The sequence below is a fragment of the Thamnophis elegans genome, chromosome 8 (genome assembly GCF_009769535.1).
Source record: "Thamnophis elegans isolate rThaEle1 chromosome 8, rThaEle1.pri, whole genome shotgun sequence".
In the NCBI taxonomy this organism is placed as follows: Eukaryota; Metazoa; Chordata; class Lepidosauria; order Squamata; family Colubridae; genus Thamnophis; species Thamnophis elegans.
Window position 1 is genome coordinate 42337633 of NC_045548.1, and position 18639 is coordinate 42356271.

The 18639-nt window shown below is 35.9% G+C and overlaps 1 protein-coding gene across 1 annotated transcript in view; it reads left to right on the plus strand.

Moving 5' to 3' along the window:
* The window catches only part of CLVS1 (clavesin 1), a 72004-nt gene that overhangs the window by 18796 nt on the left and 34569 nt on the right, over positions 1-18639 (plus strand). Inside the window, exons 4-5 of the mRNA XM_032222578.1 lie at positions 4790-5374; positions 16969-17143. Of these exons, the coding sequence (XP_032078469.1) occupies positions 4986-5374; positions 16969-17143 (564 nt within the window). The 5' untranslated portion in view covers positions 4790-4985. The remainder of the gene's footprint in view (positions 1-4789; positions 5375-16968; positions 17144-18639) is intronic.

Consider the following 18639-nt stretch of genomic DNA (forward strand, 5'->3'; position numbering starts at 1 on the left):
AGGACAGGAGAAAGACATAAGTTATCAAGGTGTAAAAACTTAAATTGAAAAATTATGGCATAAATTAAAATATTGGATGGCACTTAGAAAATCTGCTCATTGCTAAATTTTCCATCTGTCAATTGCAAAGACCACACCACTTGGATCAGCTCATATTGATACCTTATGACAGGGGTATCAAACTTGCAGTCCATAGACCGGGTGCATCATGTGCTGGCTCCGCCCCTGCCTGGTTTAGCAAAGGGGAAAAAAGTTTAAATATGTTATGTGATGTTGCTGTGACAATGTGAGCTTGATGGCCCTGCCTTATGACATTCCAGGTTTGATGGTTTCATACTAAATACCTGGCAGTTGTATCTTCAGATTTTGTAAACAAATTATAACAATACTATAGGAGTCTAAAGCTTTGTTAGGTTAATTAACGTGTAGCAGTTTATATTGAATGATAAATGTTAATTGTTAAAGCTGAAAATTAAATACTTTTTTGTTTAATGCCTTATAGCATTCAAGAATTTTTATGAATGAAATAACCAGTAGGCATGATTCAGCCACTAAATGAACACATTACAATAGCCAATAGCATATTTAGTAATACTATCAGGAAACCTCAAAGGAATATTGATTATTCTGGCTGCCTACATGTTGCCTTAAGGCCAAATGTTAGAATGAAAGAAGGGATGTAAAAATGAATGATGTACATTATTTACTTTTTAGTGATTGTATATGTGTCCATGTAAAATGGGACATTTTACCAAAACAGTAAACCTGATATTTCATTTACTTATGTGAAATATTTAACGTCATGATCTGCTAGCACAAGTCACCCTATTTGGTACCACACATGCAGTTGGAAATATTACTAGCTGCCATCTCTTTAGCACACATTCCCCTTTTTTCTTTCTTTCTTTTCACCAGCTCAATTGGTAAAGTCTGACATTTCCTGTGACTTACTATGATCTATTGAATATGATCAAAAGCTGGTTAGCATAGCACAGCATTCCCTTGTGGATTTCTACATCAGTGGTGGGTTGCCAATTTTTTTACGACTGGTTCAGGTGCACAGTGCTTCTGAGCATGCACATAAGCTTCTGTGCATGCGCATAAGCTTCTGCACATGCACAGAAGCATATGGGTGGGCGAGCGGAGCTTCCCGCTGCCACTGCTACCGGTTCACACAATCTGGGCTGAACCAGGAGCAACCCACCTCTGTTCTACATCTAGGCTTACCTCTAGGCATATAAGTGCAGTAAACAAACAAATAAATAATGACAGCAGGGCTAAATCAGGGAAGGCATGTGAGCTGACCTTTTTGGATAGCTGAATAGATGATACGATCCTCAGAGTTCAGCTTTAATAATGATTAAGATGGAATACAAGTAAAACTTTTACTAAAAGTCCAGTCTGTCTTTACTCTTCTATGGATAAGACTCTTATCAAAAAGAATTTTGTATGTTTAAAATTGCATTTATATTTGTATGTTTTCTTCTTTAAAAAAATGTATAACCAATAAAGATTATTTAAAAAGAAAAAGAAGTTTGTACTTTTAAAGCTTATTAGGCCCAAACAGGAATGTCAGTTACCTCTGAATCTGGATTCACCTTTGTGTTTATTAGGGGAAACTTACTTGGTTTCTTCATGAAGGAACTGTAGAAGAGGAAATCATTTTTGATGCAGTCTCACTGGTTCTTGCCCTGAATTGTTTTTTTTTTTGGAAGCAGTCAGGATTTTCTGCCATCTTGAGAGTTCTAGGTTACATTTCTGAAGGCAGACTAGTATCAGCCTAAAATTCTGCCTATAATCAAATATTGCATCATACTTCAGGAAAAAAAGTTAAACAATTGTTTTCTGTGAAGTGAGATGAATGAATGACCGAGTAAGAAAGAATTCAAGAATGTGACTGTGCCATTTGCATATTCAAGAGTCAATGGTAATTGGATTGATGACCATCTGCTCAGACATTATATTTGTATTGGATAAATGCATGGTTCATCGTAAGATCTTCATGTGTAACACAAAAGGGAATCGCTTTAAAAATGTGACTGGTTTAATTGTTTATGATGAAAGTCTAGACAATTAATGAGAATACAAAAGTGAAAAGAAGTTCTGAATTTGGGACGGGGAATTTTATGGTGGTTCAAAAATAACCCTAGGAGAAAAATGGACATGAAAGAAAAGCAAAGAAATGAAAGAAACTAGAATGAAAATGGAATTATTTCTCTTCCAGTAATCATTCCACTTTCACTATAGTCTCTCCTCTCGTCTCTCCTGCCTCCTCTCCTTTCCTTTCCTTCCTTTGCCCTCTTTCATTCTACCATGGATATGTGGATTTGTCATCAATATAGAGTTAAACAAATTATTAGAGTCCTATATATGTTGCAATTCATACATATATAAAGACACATAGAAATTTGTTTCAACAGAGGGGATGATCCCTTTGACTTTCTGCATTGGAATATGTGGAAAGTTGTGGGAGATGTGGAGCAGGGACGTGCAGTCAGGGGAGGCAGGGGAGACAGAGCCTCACCATTGTCATCATGAAAAGAAAAAAATGTAAAAGGAAAAAGGCTGAGCTAGTTGCTGCCAGAGTCACAGTGGATAGCAATAGCAATAGCAATAGCAGTAGACTTATATACCGCTTCATAGGGCGCTCTACTTAGTGCTTAACTGTGTAAAAAAGCCTCTAAAAAGTGCCCTCTACAGGGGATGGCAGGAGAACGAGGTGCCTCATTTAGTCTGACTTTATGATCACTCGAGCAGAGCTAAGCAAGGGTTAAAAGCCAAAAAATTCCTTATGTAGATGAGGCACGTGGTTCTCCTGCCTCCTGTAAAGGGTGTTTTTAGAGGCTTTTTAGAGACTCTGGGAGCAGCTAGCTCAGTCTGATCTCAGAGCTCATGCCTTTTTCCTTTTACATTTATTTTTCTTTTCATGATGGCAGGCAAGAGCAGAGTTGAAATCCTCTCTGAAACAGCTGGAAAAGGTGCGTGTTTTGGGAGGGGAGGAATTCAAAAAGTTTTTGAATTGCATGCAGAGCCACGTTGCCTTTTCAAACACACACACACACACACACACACACACAGCTGGATAAAAGTATATAAGCCCAGCTTCACTGATTACAAGTTTGAAAAGGCAACGTGGCTCCACCTGCAATCAAAGGCTCAGATAGGAAGGCAGCAGGGGAAGGGGTGGGGCTATGGCAGAGGAGCTGCTTTCAAGCCATTGGAAAATATATCCAATCCAACTTCTGTGTTTGTGTTTGTTTGAGATTGAGTGAGAGAGGGAGCCAACTTCTCTGTATGCGTGTGTCTGTTTGAGAGAGGGGGGAGGGAGGGAGAGAGGGAGGAAGGAGGGGGAGGGAGAAGAAAAAGAATGAAGGAAAACTTATTTCGCAAAGGAGAAAAAATGCTGTTGCTTTAAATCGGAACTGAGCATGCCTGACTGTGGAATTCTTGGAGTTGAAGTCCACAAGTCTAAAAAAATTTGAAACCCCTGTGTCACTGCCTCACCAGCCATAAACCTCACCGCACATCACTGATGTGGAGTCTAGGAATCTCTCCAGAAGAAACTGACTGAATCACCTCAATGTGTTAATTTAGGTAATTTGCATGTATTCAACAGAAATCTTTCCTAATCTTGCTTCAGAGTTTCGCCAGAAACAATTATGTAGCTTGCAATGCCATGCTTGTGTGATTCTCTAGTATAGTTTTGTTCAGAAGTGTTCAGATAAGGTTTTGTGGCTATCTGAATAGATCAAGGAATGCAATCCATCTACCTTAGTCTATGGAGGAGGGGGGAAGAAGGAAGGGAGGGGAGGTTCCTGAGATCAAAGGCTGTTTTGTGGATGTGGATGTTAAAAATTATTCCTACTAGAAGAAGACTGGTTTGTACACTGAGATACAGTATGTGCAAAGTACATGTATATCTCTGTTTTGCATAAATTATTTTGCATATGTTTGAAAGAACAATCTCTTTTTGGGGATTAGTAAGAACTGTTTTAATATTGAAAATTGTTCTGAGTATGATTCTTTGGAAATTATGATCTGTTTAGAATAGAATAACAGAAGGGACCTTGAAGGTCTTCTAGCTCAACACCCTGCTTAGGCAGGAAACCCTACACCACTTCAGACAAATTGATGTCCAACAGACGTGGGTTGCTACTGGTTTGCACTGATTTGGGCAAACTGTTAGTGGTATTTTGGCCTTGGTCGCAGAACCAGCAGCAAACCAGGCTGGCCACGCCACTGCCATTGCTAGCATGTTTTTTTAGTATTTTTTTCATGTTCTACACATGAGCAAACCAATTTATGGTCAATTTACAGTCTGCCCCCTCTGGATGAAGCAAACCAGCAGCAAACCACCCCTAAATGCCCAGTTTTGGAGCATTCACAACTTCTGGAAGCAAGTTGGAGGCAATAAGAATGAAATTCCATTTAGCAAGAGAAAAGCAGGTTTTATTTACAAAAAGTGTTATTAATTCTCAGAATACATATGTATATCACACTCCCAGTCTTCCATTTTTAACTTTATTCTTGTTAAATAAGAGCAATAGCATAATACTAAATATTAAATCAATGTAATATCTATAGTGCTGATGGCTCAATGCAATTATATTTTCATCATTATGTATGTGAGTCACAGAATTGATGGTAATGTATTATTCCATTTTTCAATTTTAACCAGATCTAGACTGGCAGTAAAAAGGCAGATAGAGAGTTTTGAAATGTGCTTATTCAATTTGCTTATTCACTTTATTCACAATTACTGATTTTTATCTATATATTTGTTTTACAGAGAATGCAAATTTGTACCTTGGATGGGTATCTGGGGATATGAAGGGAAATACCTGTGAATTTTTTTCCCCACTCAATATAATGCAAGAGATAAATGCACTTGAATGGATCACCACATACACTTAGTTGAATGGGGCCATTGCATATTCTGACCCTATTTCTAAAGCTAAGGATTTGGAAAAGCAACTTTTGAAGACATGACCCATTTGCATACTGGACTCAGTCCAGAAATCATAGAGAAAGCCCGCCTGGAACTTAATGAAAACCCAGATGTTTTGCACCAGGATATTCAGCAAGTAAGGGACATGATCATCACAAGACCTGACATTGGATTCTTGCGCACAGATGATGCCTTCATCCTGAGATTTCTTCGAGCCAGAAAATTTCATCAAACAGATGCCTTCAGATTATTGGCTCAGTATTTCCAATATCGGCAGCTGAATCTGGATATGTTTAAAAATTTCAAGGCTGATGATCCAGGGATCAAACGAGCTCTGATTGATGGATTCCCAGGAGTGCTAGAAAACCGCGATCACTATGGCAGAAAGATACTTTTGCTCTTTGCAGCCAGTTGGGATCAGAGTAGGTAAATGTAGATAGCATCCTTATCTTTTTTTTAAATACAACATTCATTAGGAAATGATTTATTATATAATTGACAATTCAAATATTATTCAAATCTTGCATTGTTTTGCCAATTATTTGACTTATCTAATATTTAACATGATAAATGAAGAATGTGCTTAAATCTTGCTTCAGGTGTGTATTTACTATTTCACATGCATAATTCAGATTTCAACACAATGTTTATGGGAAATATTGCCTAGTAAAATTAAAGTATTGTTTTATTGGTATTGGGAAGATATATTTTCAAAAGCATGGGACACAGTGACTCAGTGCTAAGATGCTAAGCTTGTTGATTAGAAAGGTCAGCAGTTTGGCGGTTCGAATTTCTAGTGCTGCATAACGGAGTGAGCTCCCATTACTTGTTCCAGCTTCTGCCAACCTAGCAGTTCAAAAGCACATACGTAAAACACGCACGTAGAAAAATAGGGACTACCTTTGGTGGGAAAGTATCAGCATTCTACGCACCTTTGACATGCCGGCCACATGACCACAGAGACGTCTTCAGACAGTGCTGGCTGTTTGGCTTTGAAACAGAGATGAGTACCACCCCCTAGAGTTGGGAAAGACTAGCACATACCTGCAGGGGGAACCTTTACCTTTTACCTATTTTCAAAAACAATTCCTTTTGAAACCATATTTACACTGATATATAATTTATAATGTCATAATACAGCTGACTATAATACTGGAGATTCTATATGACTAAAAGAAGGTTGAATAACCCAGGTGTTGAGAGGAAAATTCCTCTTTACCTCAATCTTTCCATAACAGTAGGTCCAATAACTTCTACTTTATTAATCCAAGATGTCAAATACTTAACCATTTGAATTGCATAGTGACTGGGATAGAAAGAGCAAAGCATCACTGTTATTTGAAAAGGAAGGAAGGAAGGAAGGAAGGAAAGAGAACAATATTTTTAAACTTTCTGAATGTCAATAGGTGTTTATCCAGAAATTCTATTAAAATGAAGAATTATTTTACTATTGCAAGGTTTTGTTAATAGTTAAAAACAAAGTTTGCAAAATCCCATGCTCTGTTTTAAGTTCTATATTTTATTATTAAATACATAATGCCAAGACTTCTACTTGTAGTGTAAACAAAAACATTTGCAACATATTGAATCTTTAATTTATATCAATTATATTTTGATTAAAGCCCTACATTTAATATTTTTAGTCCACAGGTGTCAAACTCGCGGTGTCATGCTGCTGTCACGTGATATTTCATGACTTTTTTCCCCCTTTGCAGAGCTGGTGTGGGCATGGCCTGCGGGCTGCCAGTTTGATACCCCTGTTTTTGACCACAGAATTAATTTAAAAAATAGTGGCAAAAGGAAAAAAAATAAGCTTTTAACCTAACATTATACGGATACCTATGAAAGTAAAAAGGAAGGGATGAAGATGCTTATTATGATAAAGTCTATTTAGTTGAACCAGATCAATGCTCTTTTTTCCTGTTTGATAAATCACTTCAAAATAAGAAACAAGGATGTGTAGTGAGAAATAGTGAGAAAATATAATTTCCATTTCTATATTTTTTTACTGCCAGGATTAAAACAATTCCATTCTCACTTTTGCACAGCTTTAAAAGGTTTCAGTGGCAAACACAGACATTCATTTTTTCCTCTTGCCAAGTAGCAAAGACATCATAACTGAGAAGATTATAAGAACAGCAAGAAAAATGTTAGCAGACTCCAGAAATTAAAGTCACATGAAAATAGCTCTGTAATCAAGCATTACAATCCTTTCTAATACAAATTAGTAGTAAACTTAGTAGTAAACTATTCATTATTTAAGGAATACATTAATACACAAGTGTCAAACTTGTGGCGTCACATTGCTGTCACGTGATATTTCACAATGTTTTTCCCATTCACCGAGCTATGTGTGTGTGACCTGTGCATGACCCATATGTCCTGCAGTTGCCAGTTTGACACCCCTGCAATTAGTGTTTCTCAAAGTAGACGACTTTAAGATGTTTGGACTTTTATTTCCCAATCAGCATCATCAGAAGTCGCCATGTTTTAAAGCTGCCACGGATAGAAAACACTGAGTTATATAATAGACTAATGATTCAAGCTAAATCGATCCAGATTCAATGAATTTATTGGTTTTTCCAAATTGGTTTGGGGTAGCTATGTGCTTTCGAAAAATTTGAAAATATCAAGTTATGAGATACCGTAATTAACAGAAATATCTTTTGGGTTTTTTTAAAAAACAAAGAAGAGAGAAGTGCATTTGTGCATTATATCTTCTACGATGAAAAATATCTATCTGTTTCTAACAGATAAGCTCTGGGCAAAGGAAGTTGGTGATAAATAAATTCATGAAAATGCTTTTTGAAGAGATAAAAAGTGGTTTTATGCTTGGTTTTGTTAGGCTACAGGATAAATTAGTTCTAATCCTGCCACGATTTGTAGCTTTTCAGCTAAAGGGATCCAGAAAGCTAAGAAAAACAGACATTGTGAAATGTGATGAGGTCTCAAGAAAAGAAAGTAGAAATATCTGTCTTAAGGATATTCCTGGATCTTGTTTGGTGCTTAGATTTCATAGTGATTGCAATGACTAAGACTATTTCTGTTCAGTTTTAATTGATTAGCTATATTATAGTGTGAGTATCTTACCAGTAGTAATTTCATGTCCTAATTATTTTACTGCACTTTACATCTCTTGAAGATGATGCAGAGGCTTTAAATGATGCAGAATAATCATGTTAAATTACTGGGCAATGTGTACAATTAACCACATCAATTCTCCATAATCTCGAAAGACTATTTTATCCTGAAGCTACTGCAAACCATATTGTGAATGATTAGCTTGAGGTCCTGGTATTCAATGGAACAGTTCTTCCAATGTGTACTAACTCCGCTTTTAAGGTCATTGGTGGAAGGCTCGGTTATGGTGCTACTAATGGACATTATGTGAATGACTGCTTTTTAATTTTTTTTTTAATTTTTGAGAACTATAATCCAACACATCTGACTAGCAATATTTGCCAGAAGACTTCCAAAACTATAAAGAATAATGAGGTTCTTCTGGTTGAGGCAGGAATCATTGCAATTCCTTAAGAATAGCCTAAATCCTTCTGATATGAGAATAATTTTTTTTATAATAAAGTGTAATTTAGCACTTCCTCCACTTCTTAATAGCTGGGCATAACTATACGGGCTATATAACTTCTCCTTTAATGACCACTCATTCAGTGACTATTCAAAATGATAACAGTCCAACAAGTGATACTTATGATTGGTTCTTGTATTTACATTTCTGGCAGTCATGTAATTATGATTCAGGCACTCAGCACCCAGCTCCCAATTATGACATTGCAGTGTACCACAGTCATGTGATCTCCATTTGTGACCATCTTTGCAAGTTTCCTACAAGCAAAGCCAATGATGAAGCTGACTGGAGATTGAAAAGCATATGTTATCCTTGCTTAACAATCCACAGTGATTTGTTTAATGACAGTACCTGGAACTATTGGAATTTCCATTGCTAAATGGTGCAGTCACATGACACACTTCACAACTGAATCACTTAGAGATAAAAATTCTGACCCAATTACCATTGTTAAGGGAGGGCTACCTAAATTTATTATTTGGTGTTTTTTTTACAAATATCATGTGTAACCAATTAAATAAGATTAATTTTGCTGATTAAAAGAAAGGTCAGGATTTTTAGAATAAAATGCAAAGCATTACAAATTATTATATTAAAAAAATTAGTGATAAAATGCAAGCATCTATAATACTATCATGAATAGTGAACTTCTGTTATACTTCTATTCTTGTAAACATTATTAAATCCTGAATTATTTAGAACCTGATGAAAAAAACTTGCCTTTTCCAGTCAGAAAATTAATTATTTTTAGAGGGCAGTAATTGTCAGAAAATTAATAAGAATTTGATCAGATAAAGCAACAAACAAATGAGAGGAAACAAAAAGAAGAAATGAATTCTGGAAAATGAAGAAAATGAACAAATTAAGAAACGTGTAAATAATATTGTAGATTAATGGAAAGGGTTCATTGAGTCCAGATAAAAACAATATGAATATATTCTTGATGAAAAGAATACAATTAATAATTGATCACTCTCATTTGTGGATTATGCATCAATGGAATTACTTTAGAGGAATATAAGTGTAAAGGAAACTATGAAATAAAAAAATTGAGAAATGATGAACACATTTCAGGAATTGCTAGGAAAGGATCTCATAATTAAAATGGCTCATACTAACATATTCTTTAAATATTTAGTTAATTAACTTGATCATATTTGTACACTGACCTGTGAAGACAGGCTTCCATGCTCTTTCCAAACAAGAGGTTTAGCACTACACGTTAAAGGCATATACCTGAGGTCAATGCAGCAAATTAGGGAAAATATTTAACAGAAATGACTCAACACAGAAATTTGCAGATCGGTAAAGGCACAGTAAAGTTATGGAAAATGTATCTAAGTTGCATAAAATATGTCTCATTGCTATTGCTGTCTGAAATACACATGAGAGGATCTTCTGAAGATAATTTTGGTCTAATGGGTAAGGCAGTAGACTAGAAAGCGGGAGACTCAGTTCTTGTCCTGCCTTAACCATAAAAGTCAGCTGGGTGACTTTGGGCCAATAACTCACTCCCAGTCAAAATCACCTCATGAGGTTGTTGTGGGGAAATAGGAGGAGGGAAGTGTGTTGGATATGTTCACTACCTTATGTATTTGTAAAAATAATAAAGGCAGAATACAAATAAACAAATGAACATTGAGTTGTTTTGAATTTTGGCCATTCTGCTGATGGAAGACATCCACCAGCATAACATAAAATCAGATGAAGTGTTGGCTATTTAATTCCTCCTTTCTCCCTCCATGTTTTCCAAATGTGCTCTGGAACAGTGATACATTCTCCAGAACAGATTTTTAGAGATATTGGAATGAAGAAAGAAAAATTTATATGTATTTTAATGTTTAAATAATTTTAAATGATGTCAACTTGATTCAATTGGCTTCTGATTCAGTAGAAGCTTCAGATCTAATTAATAATTTCAATGTAATTGATTTAACAAAAGAAATCAGATACAAGATTTGAATCAAATTCATTTACACAGGACTAAGAAATATAGTGTGTACGTGTGTGTATAATCTACTTCATATAATTTTATGCTTCTAATTAATCATAATAATTGATTTTGGTGAAAACTAATTATGAAATATTTATGAAATAAACAGTTCAAATAAACATATATTGAGAGTTAGCTTGGTGTAAGACCATTAATTCTAGTCCCATTTTAAGCACAACATTGGCTGGGTTACTTTGTGCCAGTCTCTATCTTTCAGTCCTAGGAAGCAGGCAATGGCAACCCATTTTAGAAAATCTTGCCAGGAAAACCACAGGGACTTGTCCAAGTAGTGATCTGGGACATGAAGGCACAATAAACAAACATATATTATAGTTATTTTTGTTCTACTTTTATAACACCATTAAACCAACTATTAAGACTCCTTTATACATAGTTCAATTTTGTATCTTTTTTTCTAAACTAGATTAAATGCTACTATTTATACTCTATTGCACATTATGATGAAAAGTCCTACTAAAATCATACTAATAAAAGAGAATATTTGTAGCTCAGGGTTGACATGAGGGGTCTCTGAGCTTGCTTGTTTTCTTGCAGCACTGGTGTTACCTAGTTTGGGGATGAAACTTCCACAGGGAAACAAGCAAGCTTTGAGAGCATTAAAGAACCCTAAAAAAACATATTTCTATTCAATTCAGGTTGATTTATTGCAGTCAAAGACTAATATAATCTTAGATACATTTGATCCACCAGAAAGTACAGATAATCTTCAACTTAACAGCCATTCATTTAGTAACTAATTGAAGTTACAACAGCAGCTGAAAAAGTGACTTGTGTCCATTTTTCTCACTTATGACTGTGGCAGCATCCCTGTGATCAAATTTGGACACTTGACAACTGGTTTATGGTGGCTGTCTTGTCCTGTGGTCCTGTGTTTACTGCTTTGTGACTTTCTGACAAGCAAAACCAATGAAGAAACTGATTTAGTTAACGACTATGTTACTAACTTAACAACTTCCATGTTTTACTTAACATGGCAAGAAAGATTTTAAAATGCGGCAAAATTCACTTTGCAACTGTCATGTTTAGAAACAGAAATTTTGAGCTCAACTGTGGTTGTAAGTCAAAGACTACCTATATATTAAAATGTGTTGACTTGTAATACAAGTTCTAAACATGATGTAGAAGATGACCAGGCTGAGCCCAAGGGAAGGGTCAAGTGCACGATCAGTCTTCAGTCACTTTACTCTCAAAAAAGATCTAAGTCCAGTCCACCTTGGATTCTATTGACTCTTATCAACCGCCAATGTGCTTTGACTGTTAGTAGTTCAGATTCTTTTAGAGAGTGTTAACATCCAGAAACCTGGATAGTCATTTCAACTGCCTTAATTCCTAGTTTCTTGAACCTGACATATATTGATAAGGAGCTATGATATAATTATAAGGAGCCGAGGTGGCACAGTGGTTAAATGCAGCACTGCAGGCTACTTTAGCTGACTGCAGTTCTGCAGTTCAGCTGTTCAAATCTCACCGGCTCAGGGTTGACTCAGCCTTCCATCCTTCCGAGGTGGGTAAAATGAGGACCCGGATTGTTGTTGGGGGCAATATGCTGACTCTGTAAACTGCTTGCTGAAAGCCCTATGAAGCAGTATATAAGTCTAACTGCTATTGCTATAATGATTTAAGCAGATTGGAATCATGTCAGTACTGATTTCAATTAAAGAAATAGGGGGGAATTGATTATTAGGTGAAATTGGTTCAAATTGTCAAATAACATTGTCATGTTGTTGTCACATGATGTATTATGACTTTTTCACCCTTCGCTAAACCAGTGATGGGCATGGCCAGCATGTGACACATCCAGCCCATTGTCCATGAGTTTGACACCCCTGAGCTAGGATAAGTCAATTTGTGTTTTGTTTCTTTTAAAAAATCACAACAAATAAGTTAGTTACAATGAAGCACTAGCACATGAAGCTAAAATTGGAAGGTAGTAAGAAAAAAGAAAGTAAGAATATTGCTTCCTGAATTATTGAAAAGTGATATAAAAGAATCTCCGAACGGAAATGAATGGTGCTGACAGCATATTTCCAAAAAATTGTGAACTTTTGTCAGCCTGAATATTTTATAAACCATTAATAGGCTATGAATGCAAGCCTTTGAAAAGTACTTACTGCCTGTAGCAAAGGCCTTACTCAATCTGTTGGCCAATTATGTAGCTGAGTATTGTAAACTATTTAATTAGCAGCTGTGCTGGTGTTAATTAGGTGAGCAGTAGGTATGATTTGATTTATAAATGAAATGCCAATGTTTCCCTTGCTTTTGTTCAGATGACTCCAAAATAATTCATTAAGCTATCTCTTTAAATTATACTAGGTGGACAGGGGAGAAAAAATATTAGACAAAGGATATGTGTGTGTGTGTGTGTGTGTGTGTGTGCGTGCGCGCATGTATGTGTGTGTGTTTGTGTGTGTGTGTGTATATATATATATATATATATTTTCTTTCCAATAAGCCTAAACATTCATGTAATTTGTGTTCATTTTGCTATTTCATCAAAGAAGTGTTTTCTTATAAAAATCTATAATGTTGAGTCCTTGGTTGTTTCTAAAAACTGAAAGATTTACTGTATTTAATTTCCAGTCATTTCTGCAAAGGATTTCATTAAACTTTTAGTGTTGCCTGATTTAAATAATACTTCTAACAGCTATAAAACTCCACTTTCATAGTTTTTATATAATCACATTTATATTATACAGTTACAACATCCTTTATTAAACTATGGTTTTCATACCCTTTATTATTTCAGTAATAATTCTAAATTCAAGTTTTCTCCAGTTTATAGGCTACAGAAGTGATGACTAACCTTTTTGTCCTCGCATGCTGAAAGTGTGTGCACGCGTGTGACAGCACACAGGCATGTGCCAACACCCATAATGCAATGCACACGACACCACCATGCTCCCCTGAGCATGTGTACGTGACCCCTGTGCCCGGTTTTGGGCCTAGCAGGCCTCCCTGAAGCCTCTTGAGACAAAAAATGGAGCGTGGGGGGCACTCACCCTGCGCCCGTGCATGCATGCCCCCTGACCCCCCCACATGTATGTGCATCTCCCGCATGTGTGGCAGAGACCCAAAAATCAGCTGGCTGGTGAGAGGTGTGCGCACATGCATGGTGGAGCTAAGCTCGGTGATGGCTTGCATGTCCGCAGAGAGTGCTCATCATGCCATGTGTGGCACCCCTGCCATAGGTTCGCCATCACGGGGCTAGAGTCTAGACTGTTTATGCTTCTTTCATTCTGTTATAATTAAAGAGATCTTCTTATAAAGATAAAATGGAAGAAATAAGCCTTTTGCCTTGATCTTCTAGAGAAAAAGTAGGATATAAATACAGTATGCAATAAATAGATAGCATCTCAAAAAAAAACCACAAGGACAAATGAGAAATATCACTCACTCACTCACTCACTCATTCAGAGGTACATACACTTGTGAAACTAAATGTACACATACAGTACAAGGTTAAAAAAAAATCAACATGCACACATATACAGCCCAAGCAGGCAGTTGTTGGCCTGGCATAGAGTGACTGGTAGATTTTTTTTTTTACAACTTTTCTTTCCCTAGGTTTCCTTTTGTGATTTAAAAATAGCAAGGGTTGCATTATTTTACCATTTCCCCAGATTTATTTGAGAGGTGAGGAAGAAACCCTTCTATGAATTCCAGTGAATGATTGCTTTTATTTGAGTAAAATCTGATTACAATCTTCTCCATCATCTCTATGAATTGGTTCAAGGAAGACGGTTTATTATTAATCGCTATATGACAGTATTTTTCCATAGCTTTTCTTTTGTGTTCCAAGCGGTACAATGAAAATATTTGTATAACATTTAATACTACAGATTGTTCTCTTTGCATCTGTAACCTATATGCTTCTGTTTTACAGAGTTGATTTTTTTAAACTTTACAGACTTAATCTGGCATAAATCATTAAATGATGTATCCCTTTCATGCATCTTAAACTTGAAGTTCAACAGAGTTTTAACAGATGAACAAAATATTTTTAAAACCAGACCAAGAGCAGGCAGGCTGTAACCAGTCAACCTAGGGAAAGTCATAACAACTTTGCAAAGATCAGTTGGCACAAAGTTAAGAATCTTCCAGCATGCAGTACCATTATTACATATAATGACTTGTAGTTTCAATTTATCCTAACCACGGTTCTAATATAATTTGCAATAGCCATACATGCATAATATAATTTGTAATAGCCACACATGCATGATATTGGTTTTTACAGAGAGAAAAAAGGAAGGAGTTTTGACTTCAGACCTGTGAATAAATTTGTGGATGTTCTTCAATTTAACTAATACACAAGTTGTTGACACATAACAAGATCCATTAAAAAAATCACCCATGTCAATGAGAAAAGGCAAATCCTTTCTTCGTGAGAAAGAACCAGTCTGGTTTGCTACTACCAGCAATTTGGTATTTGGACTTTTGGAAGAACTAGGAAGTGTGTCCTGGCAGTGACAGAATTTCAATGTAATCCATAATATTTCTCTATTTGTAATAGAAGCACCATTCATACTTGATTCCAATCTGCATAAATAATGAATTAATTATGAATAGGTAGATTCTCATTAAAAGCAGTTATGGGTTTTAAAGAGTTAGTTGGAAAATTGCAATAAGGATAGCATTATAAAAATGTCATGGGTGCCATGTATTCTGTCTTTTTCTTGTGTGATTGATTCAAAACTTCTATTATCTTTTCATCCTTATCCATACCTAATATTAACTCTTTCTTAAGAATTACTGCTGAAGCTTATGAAAGTCATGTTTTCAGTAAAAGTCTAGTGCTAGAATCTTTGACATAGTGCCCGTACTAATATGTCAAACATCCCTTGGCTTCCACCTTGCTGCATTTTATATTAAAAACCATTTTAGTGAGCGTGTTTTTAGTTCATGCATAATAATCATGATATCAATTCCACCATTTGAAGAGTTTGCTGGTATTGCTTTGGCTTTCAAATTCAACTGCCTGGAAAGTTTTATCAGGAAATTGCTACTGTCCCCTGGGATAATTTGAAATTTAATTCAATCATTCCAACTTTTAGGTGAGTTTTTGTTCTACTGCTAATTAGAAAAATTATTTTTATATCCAATTTTTCATTAAAAACTAAGTGAGACAAAATTGCACCCTGAAAGTGAGACCATTTATGGAGGTGAAAGTATTGGGGTGAATAGGAGGACCTGCTTATCATTTTGCTATCAATGTTATTAATTACAAGGATAAAATTGAATTGTCTATTCGAATTCATTGACCAGATTACTAACTCATATACTTTTATCACATGGAGTGGGGAAGTATTGTTGAGTAAGATGTAATTTTGATAGGATTCCATCTCTAGTCCAATCAGAGGTGGGTTCCTACTGGTTCAGACCAGTTCAGCTGAACCGATAGTGGTTTGCTGGCCTGAGTCACCGAAACCGGCAGTGTGCACACCCAACTGGCAGTAATGCTGGCAGCAACCCACCCCTGAGTCCAATGTAGATCTAAAAGCCTCATTACCAAGCCTCCTTGCTCCTGGGTTAGCAAGAATGATGTGGACGGACAGAAGCAGAGGTGGGATGCTTCTGGTTCAGTCCCAATAGTGCGAACCAGTAATAGTGGTGGTGGGACACTGCGCCCACCCGCCCAGACACTTCTGTGCACATGCAGAAAAGTCTCGTGAGCACATGCAGGAGCGCGCCCAAACAGGTAGTAAAAAAATTGTCAACCCATCTCTGGACAGAAGATATAACTGGAAAATAACTTTGTTCACTGCGTTCATTACAGTCCACTGACTGTTTCTAAAACTGTCATTATATTATTTACTATAATAATATATTGTCCCACAATTTTATGATTTATTGAATCATAACTTTGAGGATAGTAATTACAAAGATTAGGAATGAAAAATCTAGTACAAGGAACCACATTTATTTATGCCAGCAAATTAAAGTTAACAAGCATTAAAAGTAAATTGTAATATCATTAGCTCTGATGAGAAGAAAATAAATTTCCCCAGCCCTATAATTACTATATTTTCTCCTTAATCCTGACTTCTATCTTGATATCCAAACACTATTTTCTTTTTGCTTTGGAAAATTTCATGGTTCATGAGACTCTCAATTCTCTCCATAGTTCATGAGACTCTCAAAATATTTTGTTTTAGTTGCTATATCTTGACATTTTAACAATGCCTATTATACATAACAATGAGAAGAAGCTCAAAAAATAACTTTGCACAGGTTCAAAGAAGTAAAGCCATCACTTTGTTACAATTTCTACTGGTAGAAAATGAGCTGCATTTGTGTAGTGCCACAAAAGCAAGTGGTTTTGTTTTGTTTTTGCTTCCAATTTATGAAGAATGATTAAGATATTTTTTGAATGATTTCAAGATAGCAATAATGATTTTTTCTCTTTTCTCCCATTCTTAGAAATTCCTTCGTAGATATTTTACGGGCTATTCTCTTGTCCTTGGAAGTTCTGATTGAAGATCAAGAGCTTCAGATAAACGGCTTTGTTCTAATTATAGACTGGAGTAATTTTTCTTTCAAGCAAGCCTCCAAATTGACCCCTTCCATCCTCAGACTGGCCATTGAAGGGTTACAGGTATGTAGCACAGAAGAAAGTGTAATACCTTGATGAATACCTTGGCTTTATTTCTTTTCTTTTTTTCCCATGAACACTGTTGTCAAGTACAGAAATAATTAAAAAAATCAATAGATTTTTTTAAATAGAAAAATCATGTTGAAACTTGAGGCTTAATTAAGAAAGTCTGATGCTTATTTGTTTCAATGAAACTGTGAGTCATTTTTACCACAGGGCTATACTGCATGCTGCAGCAATTAGAAATGTTTAGAGATTTAAGTTTTAATCCATGGGACTTCAGGGGGATTAATAATTTGCAACATCTGTCAGACAAAATATATACCACACGTATACCGAATGTCTGCATATGTGCTGAATGGAGGATAAAATAAGTATACAGAGACCGAGTTAGCATCAGTCTGCATTATTATAAGTCCAAATAGCTTTTAAAAAAATTAAAACAAAAAGGTCTCTAAACTATTAAAGTCAGAGGTGGATATGTTGCCTATGTTTACATCCATAAATAAATGAACAAACATTCCTAGAATGGTGGGAGCAACATATTTGGTTTGCTCTTAAATATTAGATTCTATCAATGATAACATTTGAATGAGACTGCTTTTTCAGCTGAAGGCAACGTAAGGATACTAGGAAAAGAAATGCTGAATCCACAACCATTTTTTTTTTCAGATCAGAAAAATTTGCATCACTAAGTGCTTTGGGAATAGCCAACTGTGGGGTTCTTGACACTCTGTGAGCTTGGTAGTTTTCTTGCAGACATCTCATTACCAAACTAGGCAACAATGCTAGGAGTGACTCAGTGGCTAAGATGCTGAGCTTGTTGATCAAAAAGGTCAGCAGTTCAGCAGTTCAAATCCCTAGTGCCGTGTAATAGAGTAAGCTCCTGTTACTTGTCCCAGCTTCTGCCAACCTAGCGTTTCGAAAGCACGTAAAAATGCAAGTAAAGAAATAGGGGCCACTTTTGATGGGAAGGTAACAGCATTCCGTGCGCCTTCGGTTTTTAGTCTTGACGGCCACATGACCACAGAGACGTCTTCGGACAGTGCTGGTTCTTTGGCTTTGAAACGGAGATGAGCACCACTCCCTAGAGCCAGGAATGACTAGCACATACAGTATGTGCAAGGTGAACCTCTACCTTTAACTTATACTGTCTGGCTACCATATTTCCTGCAATACTACCCAACACCTTTAGGGATGTATAATTTGCAATAACATCCATGGGAAGTCTCTAAATTATTGCATTTTAACAGCTAAACAATATTTATCAATACTCCTAAATAGCTGCAATTATCCAGAATTTGCTTAATTCATCTAATAGTCTTAAAAAGTACTTAGTTTATCTAATATTGAAATAACATTAAGTTAAAGTGAGGCATGTTTAAATGTTCTATCTTTGATACACTGGTAAGGATTCTTCAGATAAGAATGTTTGAAATACTTTATCTGTTAAAGATGTTATTTAACTTATTTTTGAATATTACTTACTAAGACTCCTC